This window comes from Oncorhynchus nerka, linkage group LG12 (genome assembly GCF_034236695.1).
Source record: "Oncorhynchus nerka isolate Pitt River linkage group LG12, Oner_Uvic_2.0, whole genome shotgun sequence".
NCBI classification, from domain to species: Eukaryota; Metazoa; Chordata; class Actinopteri; order Salmoniformes; family Salmonidae; genus Oncorhynchus; species Oncorhynchus nerka.
In genome coordinates, this window is record NC_088407.1 from 88,778,204 (window position 1) to 88,789,161 (window position 10,958).

Here is a 10,958-nt window from a genome sequence, read left to right on the forward strand (position 1 = left end):
GAACTGCTGTTGCACAATCATATTTAGAAATTGCACCTTGTGTATTCTACCTAGCAACAGTAAGTTGAGACCTTGATTTATTGGGGCCCGTCGTGCAAAATAGTGTCCCCCTTTACGTCACAATGGGATTCGATAAACTATTAGCATCCGTTGCCATATCAATGGTGTGATGACCTAATGATTAGAATTTGAGATCATTACAGCCTAATTTCTTCTTTTCATCAACGCTATGCAAACAATTTTGCTGTTTAAACAAGTTGTTTGGCTAATAAAATGAAAACATTAATTCTAACTACTTTTTGGTACCTTGTTACCTCATAGTCCGCCCAAACCCGTATGCGGTAGCGTAACTACAGCCTCAAGCTCATTACCATAACGCAACGTTAGCGATTTCTAAAAATCGCAAATGAAATGAAATAAATATGCCTGTTCTCAAGCTTATCATTTTCTTAACAATCCTGTCGTCTCAGATTTTCAAAATATGCTTTAGAACCAGAGAAAATCACTAATTTGTGTAAGAGTGGTGATAGCTAGCTTAGCATTAGCGTTAGCATTTAGCACGCAACATATTCACAAAAACCAGCCAAGGAATCAAATAAAATAATTTACCTTTGAAGAACTTCAGATGTTTCAATGAGGAGACTCTCAGTTACATAGCAGATGTCCAGTTTTTCCTGAAAGATTCTTGTGTAGGACACATCGTTCCCTTTTGTTACTATGCATTTGGCTACCGAAACTAACCGAAAATTCAGTCACCTACATGTCGAACTTTTTCCGAATTAACTCCATAATATCGACTGAAACATGGAAAACGTTGTTTGAATCAATCCTGAAGGTGGTTTGTCATATTTCTCTCCATTGAAAGCACCGTCCTTGTAGCCTGGTTTGTTCTGAGATTTGAATGGAAAAATACCGGGACCTGACTTTTGCGCACCAATTGCCACGCAGACACCAAGCGGGACACTTGGCAATTGTAGTCTCTTATGGTCAATCTTCCAATGATATGCCTACAAATACGTCACAATGCTGCAGAGACCTTGGGGAAACAAGAGAAAGAGTCCGTTCATTCCTGTCGCATTCACAGCCATATAAGGCGATCATGGAAAACGTAGCCTCAGAAATCCTGTGCATTTCCTGGTCGGTCATACATCTTGGTTTTGCCCGAAGCATTTGTTCTAAGGGACTCACAGTGAAAATCTTTGCATTTCTGGAAACGTAAGACTGTCTTCTTTCCAAAACTATCAATTCCAAGCATATTCGAGCATCTTTTCGTGACAAAATATTGCGCTTAAAACGGGCACGTCTTTTTATCCAAAAATGAAATAATGCCCCTAGAGTCTTAAGAGGTTTTAACATACGAAATCCATGTCTTTAAACATTGCAAGAATGGAAAATAAAACGTGTAAATCTGCAATAAAGTTACTACCTTACAGATCAGGAAGTCAGATAATTTCCACTCCATTCATATGTAGATCAGTTGATTCATACACTGGTTTGTCTGGCCGTCATGTCTTTATTTCAACCTGTCCTGATCTACAATGAAAGAATATAATTTCAGTAATTCTGTTATGCAAATAAAAAAATATATATATATATCTTGCATAGCTCATTAGTACCCCCTTGTGGTTGAATATATACACATCTATTGTTGGTCCTAGGATACAACAATGAATAACGTGGAACAAATAAATTCCATCAAAGGACGCCTTAGAACAATGAACACCTTATGAAACAGCTGTGAAAACCAACCTGATAGTGTTTAAGATCGTAATACATAAACTGATTGTTTTTGGTACAGATGTAATTTATTTTCAGATTATTTTCTTGACGCTGAAGTACTTTATTCTGGTGTGTGGAATAAAGAGGTACGTGTGGTTTGGAGGTTCAGCCTGTTGTTCTCAACAGGCAGTCTCAGAAGGGAGAGTCCAGCCACTGCTGCTCTCTTTGTTCTGAGTGTTTGCATTTGTGTTTTTTTCGACATGCAACTTTTTAGGGAAGTTAGGAACCAATATACACAGACAGTTAGGGAAGCAAAGGCTAGCTTTTTCAAACAGAAATTTGCAACCTGTTGCAAAACTCCAAAAAGTTCTGAGACACTGTAAAGTCCATGGAGAATAAGAGCACTTCCTCCCAGCTGCCCACTGCACTGAGGCTAGGAAACACTGTCACCACCGATAAATCCACGATAATTGAGAATTTCTATAATCATTTTTCTACGGCTGGCCATGTTTTCTACCTGGCTACCCCTACCCCGGTCAACAGCCCTGCACCCCCCACAACAACTTGCCCAAGCTCCCCCATTTATCCTTCACCCAAATCCAGATAGCTGATATTTTGAAAGAGCTGCAAAATATGGACCACTTCAAATCAGCTGGACTAGACAATCTTGACTCTCTCTTTCTAAAAGTTATCCGCCGCAATTGTTGCAACCCCTATTACTAGCCTGTTCAACCTCTCTTTCGTATCGTTTGAGATCCCCAAAGATTGTAAAGCCTCCGCGGTCAACCCCCTCTTCAAAGGGGGAGACACTCTAGACCCAAACTGTTACAGACCTATATCTATCCTACCCTGCCTTTCTAAGGTCTTCGAAAGTCAAGTTAACAAACAGATCACCGACCATTTCGAATCCCACCGTACCTTCTCTGCTATGCAATCTGGTTTCTGAGCTGGTCATGGGTGGGAAGAAAGGAATGGGAAGAAACTAATGTATGTGCCGAAAGAAAACAAAGAGGAGCGCACCAGTTCATGCGCACCAAAACAGTAGAGTCCACCTGGAGTGACACTTACAAAGTCCACCTGGAGTGACACTTACAAAGGACTACTTCTTCATTTCTCAAAAGAAAAACATCGACCAATTTCTAAAGACTGTTGACATCTAGTGGAAGCCATAGGAACTGCAACCAGGCTCCTAAAAATAAGGGTATCCCATAGAAACCCATTGGAAAATCCTATGACCTCAATTTTTTTCTCCTCTGGGTTTTGCCTGGATGGATTGTGCTCGGGGTTTCGCATGCCAAATCAGTTCTGTTATACTCACAGACATTATTTTAACCGTTTTAGAAACTTTAGAGTGTTCTGTATCCATGCATATCCTAGCTTCTGGGCCTGAGTAACAGGCAGTTTACTTTGGGCAAAATACTGCCCCCTACCCCAGAGAGGTTAACACCGCCCTTATCAATCAAAATATTACAGGCGGAGGCGTATCACGTTTATTTACTTAGCCTACCACAGATGAGAAGCATTTTTCCCCAGACTGGGGATGTAAGGCGCCGGCGAGAGGATATGGTGCAGCGGGCTGGTGAATATGACCTCTCAACCTCTCAATGCTGGTAGTCGCTTGGGAGATTAAGGGGATCATGGGGCTGGCAGAAGATCGAGATGGTCTAGCTGGCGGGGTGGATCTTGTGGCCACTCCTCAGGCATGACCGGGGATGCGGGGAGTTGGCCTGGTGGATCATGGTGATCTCGTAGGCTCACAGTTTTCTGTCAAGTTGACGGGGGTGTAGATCTTGCCTTGGGTTCCGTTCAGTGGGGAAACCGATGGATGTTTGGAACCGCTGCCTCAGTCTGGCCGAACGGTTCAACGGGGTATCCAAGAACAGTTATTTTCAGAACAATAATTTCTCTAAGCCCACTGGTGGAGACAATGAAATAAATGATTCCCATTGAAGACTAGGCCTACAACTCCATACAGTTTGGAGGTTTCTATTGTAAAGAATAAGACTTTTGGCCCTTTTCAGACAAGTACAAACAATGATGATAACCAGATGGTAGAAACCAAGGATGTGTCGCAAATGGCAACTTATTACTTATATAGAGTGCTCTAATTTTGACTAGAAGTAGTGGACTACAGAGTGAGTAGGTTGCCATTTGGAACACAAACAAAGACAGTCCAGAGCGTCCAATTGGATGATTCTTATATTTTCCTGGTGGGAAACTCGGGACTCATCTTTCCAAATTTCAAGTTGTCTGAACCTGGCAAGATTTCACGTGACAGGATTTAGGGGCTCCCGACTGGCGCAGCGGTCTAAGGCACTGCATCTCAGTGCTAGAGGTGTCACTACAGACCCTGGTTTGATCCCGAGCTGTATCACAACTTGCTGTGATCGGGCGGCACACAATTGGATTAGGGGAGGGTTTGGCTGGGGTAAAATAAGTATTTTTCTTAACTGACTTGTTAAATAAAGGTTCAAAGACAGCTGTACTGTTATATTATATTGGCACTGAATCAAATCCAGACCTCAGTGCAGGTGTGAGGGAGGTGTTGCTTCAGTATAATCTAGTGAGGCGGTGAATGAGAGAAGGTTTTTGTAGTGTAGACAGGGGAATCTGCAACACTGCATAACTAGCAGCACAGAAATACACAGCACTGTGTTGGGGTCGTCTCAAGTTGAACATGTTCAGAGAGGCATTCTTTGGGCCACCTCCACCCAAATCCCCACTCATATTAAAATGCTTTTCATATGAACTTTCAATGGTTGGATTCTTATGATACAGATTTCCAATGAGTTTCAGTGCTGTTTCTCCTCGTGGTTTCTGGTACCACAACATCACTCTATAGTCTGTTTTCTGATGTTGGCAGAAGAGTTGAACATTCTCTCCAGGTCTGCTGAAGACTGCAGAGGGAGTCTGGTGAACCTCAACACTGAGACTTAGACCTGAGGAGAGATGGAGAGAAGACATGATCTTTCATTTTTCATAGGTAAGAGATGAAGATACATAATACCCGTACTGTACATCTAAACAAGTGACCATATCTAAGTCAGATTACTGTTATTACCTGAGAGCCAACCGAGTAAGAGGGTTCTGATCATGTTGAGTCTTGAGCTGAACATCAACAACTAACTGACATCTCATCTGAACTGACTGGAGAGGAGAAAGAGGGACAGGAAGTGACCTCATCAGCGATGTAACGGCAGAACGTTGTCACAGTCACAGAAATATAATATCTAGAAAGGAAAGGATGGCTGCCAGTCCACCCATTATGGCATCATTGACTTGAATGAGGAGGACCGTTCTACTCATTCTAGTTGTGGTTACAGTATATCGGATCAAATCCAGACCTCAACACAGGTGTGAGGGAGGTGTTCTTGTTAAATAGTTTACTACAGTGAGACAGATTGTGTCACACAGGGTTTTTGTAGTGCAGAGAGGGAATCTACAACACTGTGGCCTTCACTTGCAGCACAGTAATAAACTGCACTGAGATCGGGACCTTTAAGGTTGAACATGTTCAGAGAAACATTCTTCGGGTCGTTCTGACTCAAATCCCCACTCACGTTTAGATGTTCTTCAATGTACGTGGTTTGAGACTTAAACAATAAATAGGCTATACATTTGAGTTGTTTTTCTCCCGGTGACTGCTGGAACCACTGCATCAGTCTGTAGTTAGTTCTCTCATGGTGGCAGAAGATCTGAACGTTCTCTCCGCGTTTCAGTAAGACTTCAGAGGGAGTCTGATAAACCTCAAGGCTGAGAGAGAGACCTGGGTAGAGGTGGAGAGAAGATATTCTCCTATACCCCAACGGATGGACACATGCACAGAAATGCCCATCCTGGATAGCAAAATAAATTAATGTTATTACCCATAAGTAAGAATGGAATGAGAAATCGTAACATTTGATGCCCAAATCAACGAGATGAACATCTGAGGTGATCTGAACTCACATGGTAGGAAGACACAAAAACAGGATATGACATCACAATCCAAACATGGATATTACAGTAATGATCCTTCCACGTGAAACAGAAATACAAATGTGCATCCCAAATGGTAACCTATTTCCTATGTAGTGCACTAGTTTTGACCAGGGCCATATGGGTTATCGTCATAATTAGTGCACTGTATAGAGTGTAGGGTAGCGTTTGGGACTCAGTACTATAAATGAATTCAGCTGTACACAAGAAGCCCCACACCAGCTCAATTTGAATGGAAGACAAGCCAATTGTCACGAACCTTGCCGAAGATGGTGCCTCTTTCAGGAGACGCTGGCTATGGAAACATATGTCACGGAAGCTCTGAGACAGGGGTACATTCGGCCCTCCATGTCACCCGTCTCCTCGAGTTTCTTTTTTGTGAGGAAAAAGGAGGGAGGTCTGCGTCCGTGCATTGATTATCGAGGTCTCAATTCGATCACAGTGGGTTTTAGTTATCCGCTACCTCTCATCACTACAATTACAGTGGGTTTTAGTTATCCTCTACCTCTCATCGCTACGGCGGTGGAATCATTCCACGGAGTGCGTTTCTTCACAAAACTGGACCTCAGGAGCGCGTATAATCTGGTGCGTATTCGGGGAGGAGACGAGTGGAAAACAGCGTTTAGTACCACATCAGGCCACTATGAGTACCTCGTCAGGCAGTATGGGTTGAAGAATGCTCCAGCCGTCTTCCAATCCTTTGTAGATGAGATTCTCAGGGACTTGCACGGGCAGGGTGTGGTAGTCTATATTGATGACATCTTGATTTATTCTACCACACGCGCCGCGCATGTTTCCCTGGTGCGCAGGGTTCTTGGGTGACTGCTGGAGCATGACCTATACGTCAAGGCTGTTCTGTGTGTTCTCCAAACCAGCCGTTTCCTTCCTGGGTTATCGCATTTCCAGCTCGGGGATGATGATGGAGTGTGACCGCGTTAACGCTGTGCGTAATTGGCCGACTCCGACCACAGTAAAGGAGGTGCAGCGGTTTTTAGGGTTTGCCAATTACTACCGGAGGTTTATCCGGGGTTTTGGCCAAGTAGCGGCGCCCATTACCTCACTGCTGAAGGGGGGGCCTGTGCGTTTGCGGTGGTCAGCAGAGGCTGATGGAGCCTTCAACCAGTTGAAGGCACTGTTCACTGGGGCTCCCGTGTTGGCGCATCCGGACCCTTCGTTAGCATTCATAGTGGAGGTGGATGCGTCCGAGGCTGGGGTTGGAGCCGTGCTGTCTCAGCGCTCGGGCACGCCACCGAAGCTCCGTCCCTGTGCTTTCTTTTCTAAGAAGCTGGGTCCGGCGGAGCGGAACTATGATATGGGGGACCGGGAGTTACTAGCTATGGTAAAAGCCCTGAAGGTGTGGAGACACTGGCTAGAGGGGGCTAAACACCCTTTTCTCATCTGGACTGACCACCGTAATCTGGAGTATATTCGAGCAGCGAGGAGACTGAATCCGCGTCAGGCTAGGTGGGCCATGTTCTTTACACGTTTTAGATTTACGATCTCTTACAGACCAGGTTCCCTCAACACTAAGGCCGACGCGCTGTCCTGTCTCTATGACACCGAGGACCGGTCCATCGAACCCACTCCCATCCTTCCAGCCTCTCGGCTGGTGACCCCAGTGGTATGGGAGGTGGATGCGGACATCGAGCGGGCGTTGAGGGTTGAACCTGTGCCTACACAGTGTCCGACTGGTAGAAGTTACGTATCGCTTGGTGTCCGTGATAAGTTGATTCGGTGGGCCCACACACTACCGTCTGCGGGTCATCCGGGGATTGATAGGACAGTGCGGGGTCTTAGGGGGAAATACTGGTGGCCCACCTTAGCTAGGGATGTGAGGCTCTATGTCTCTTCCTGTTTGGTATGCGCCCAGAGTAAGGCTCCTAGGCACCTTCCTAGAGGAAAGTTACAGCCCCTCCCGGTTCCACAACGGCCATGGTCCCATCTCTCGGTAGATTTCCTTACTGATCTTCCCCCATCTCAGGGAACACTACCGTTCTGGTCATTGTGGATCGGTTCTCTAAGTCCTGCCGTCTCCTCCCATTGCCTGGTCTCCCTACGGCCCTACAGACTGCAGAGGCTCTATTTACCCACGTCTTCCGGCACTATGGGGTTCCAGAGGATATCGTCTCCGATCGGGGTCCCCAGTTCACGTCTCGGGTTTGGAAGGCGTTTATGGAGCGTCTGGGGATCTCGGTCAGCCTTACCTCTGGTTATCACCCCGAAAGTAATGGGCAGGTGGAGAGAGTAAACCAGGAAGTGGGCAGGTTTCTGAGGTCGTATTGCCAGGCCCGGCCAGGAGAATGGGCGAGGTACGTCCCGTGGGCAGAGTTAGCCCAGAACTCTCTTCGGCATTCGTCCACGAATATGTCGCCATTCGAATGTGTACTGGGCTACCAGCCGGTCCTTGCTCCGTGGCATCAGAGTCAGACCGACGCTCCTGCAGTGGAGGAGTGGGTACAGCGCTCTAGAGAGACCTGGCGGGCAGTCCAGGATTCTCTCAGGCAGGCCAGTGAACGGCAGAAGAGAGACGCTGACCGCCACCGCAGCGAGGCCCCGGTGTTCGCACCAGGGGACAGGGTCTGGCTCTTGACCCGAAACCTGCCCCTCCGCCTGCCCTGCCCGGAAGCTGGGGCCGCAGTGTGTGGGGCCATTTAAAGTCCTGAGGAGGATAAACGTGGTGTGTTATAGATTGCAACTTCCCTCTTATTATCGTATTAACCCCTCGTTTCATGTGTCTCTCCTCAGGCCGGTGGTAGCTGGTCCCCTACAAGACAGTGAGGTACCGGAGGTCCCTCCACCCCCTCTGGACATCGAGGGGTCCCCGGCGTACACAGTACGAGCTATTCTGGACTCGAGACGCCGGGTGAGGGGCCTGCAGTACCTCGTGGACTGGGAGGGGTACGGTCCGGAGGAGAGGTGCTGGGTACCGGGGAGGGACATTTTAGATCCTTCCCTCTTGAGGGATTTCCATCGCCTCCACCCGGATCGCCCTGCGCCTCGTCCTCCGGGTCGTCCTCGAGGCCGGAGTCGGCGCGCTGCAGGAGCCGCGCGTCAGGGGGGTACTGTCACGAACCTTGCCGAAGATGGTGCCTCTTCCTGTTCGGGCGGTGCTCGGCGGTCGTCGTCGCCGGCCTATTAGCTACCATCGATTCCCTTTCCGTTTGTTTTGGGTTATTGGGTAATTGGGTACACCTGTTTTGTATTAGGGTTTGTTTGTAGGGTATTGAAGGGCACTAGGCCCGCTGGGTATTTGTGTGGGCTTGTTTGTGTTACTCTGTGTTTGATGGTGTGAGTTATTCGTATATTTATTCTCCGGACTATTTTGTCCTGTTGTTTGGACTGGCAACTTAAATACGCCCTGTGTGTTGGCGTGACTGTTTTGTTGCGCTGGGGAATAAAAGAAAGACTGAACCCTGCTCTCTGCGCCTGATTCCACCCACCACTCCTAGTTGATTGTAACACCAATTCAGGAAGCAAAGTGAAATTCCAATTCGATAATGAATTTAAAAAATGTTTAAGTTCAATGATTTCACAAACTGAAAAGGAGAAGCTATTTATTGAAAAAGGTTTTCAACATTTAAAAAATCCTGAATTGAGTGACTTTAATTCGCTCAATTTGCGTCACTGCAATAAAGGCATTTACAGTTCTTATTTAAGGTGGATTAATTGAGCATCAGTACAGTGGTGAGACTAGATCATAGCAAGGTACAACAGTATGGTGTTGTAGCTCGGGAGAGTGTGTTCCACCTACTGATACCACAGTATGGTGTTGTAGCTGGGGAGAGTGTGTTCCACCTGCTGATACCACAGTATGGTGTTGTAGCTGGGAGAGTGTGTGAACGGGACAGGATAGCAGTTTCTCCAGAACTCTGAAATACTGAAGATGGAGACTGAAGAACGCTGGAACAGCGGAGTTCACCTGTTACAGAAGAGGAGAGGGAAACCTGTTTGTTATAACTACTGTCATGGCGTTGCTATTCTTAACATGATGAGATGCTATTTATCGAATAATTAACTATGTTTATGAAATTAAATTAATCATGTAACCATTAACCTAGTAACCTGCGGCACCACGGTTAAAGTTTGTTTATTAGTTTCCAAATTAACTCAAAGAATATATCAGAATCTCGATATCATGGCAGTCCATCATTCTCATTCTAAACGTCGCATAGTCCTTTAAATCTGCACAAAACCTGGGTCTCACTAATCATTCCATACCACTCCAATTGAGTTGATTATTTATTTACTAACAAGCTAAATGATAACATAAGATACACAAACACACAGTCTGGGCTATTGATTAGACCTTAGTACGATGACAACAGGTCCATAGCGGACCAACACAATATGACACGCGTTAACTTCTTGCGGATTACTGGGACGACACCTTCCGGGTGAATTTGCAGAGCGCCAAATACAAATGAAATTACTATAAATATTAAACTTTCAAGAAATCACAAGTGCAATACATCAAAGTAAAGCTTAACTAGTTGTTAATCCAGCCGCTGTGTCAGATTTCAAAAAGGCTTTACGGCGAAAGCAAACCATGCGATGATCTGAGGACAGCGCCCAGCACACAAATGTATAACAAATTATTTTCAACCAGGGAGTTGTGACACGAAAGTCAGAAATAGCGATATAATTCATGCCTTACCTTTGAAGATCTTCTTCTGTTGGCACTCCAAAAGGTCCCAGCTACATCACAAATGGTCCTTTTGTTTGATAAAGTCCTTTTTTTATATCCATACAAACTCAGTTTAGCTGGTTTCCCCTTGTATGTACCGGACAAACACTAGTGGAAACACTACAGCCAAAATGGGAGCCACCTAGACAAACAACCTTTTCTGGCTCATTTTTCCATAAACCAGCCTGAAACTCTTTCTTTTGTCAAAGACTGTTGACATCTAGTGGAAGCCCTAGGAACTGCAATCGGGCACAATTTCCCAATATTATAAAAGTGCCAGCCATTGAAATCAGTGGTAGGATGAAATTTGTTTCTCGGTCCCAGCTTTGATGCACCTGTACTGACCTCACCTTCTGGATGATAGCGGGGTGAACAGGCAGTGTCTCAGGTGGTTGTTGTCCTTGATGATCTTTATGGCCTTCCTGTGACATTGGGTGGTGTAGTGGCCTCACAGACATTATCGTAACAGTTTTAGAAACTTCAGAGTGTTTTCTATCCAAATCTACCAATTATATATATATATGCATATCCTAACTTCTGAGCCTGAGTAGCAGGCAGTTTACTTTGGGCACGCTTT

General features: G+C 45.7%; 1 gene segment (V, D, J or C); it reads right to left on the reverse strand.

The window, feature by feature from the left end:
* Positions 1-4,239: 4,239 nt before the first annotated feature.
* Positions 4,240-4,884, reverse strand: LOC115124056 (probable non-functional immunoglobulin kappa variable 3-7). The segment is given in 2 exon segments: positions 4,240-4,658; positions 4,781-4,884. Coding segments are annotated over 2 exon segments (444 nt in total).
* Positions 4,885-10,958: the final 6,074 nt, after the last annotated feature.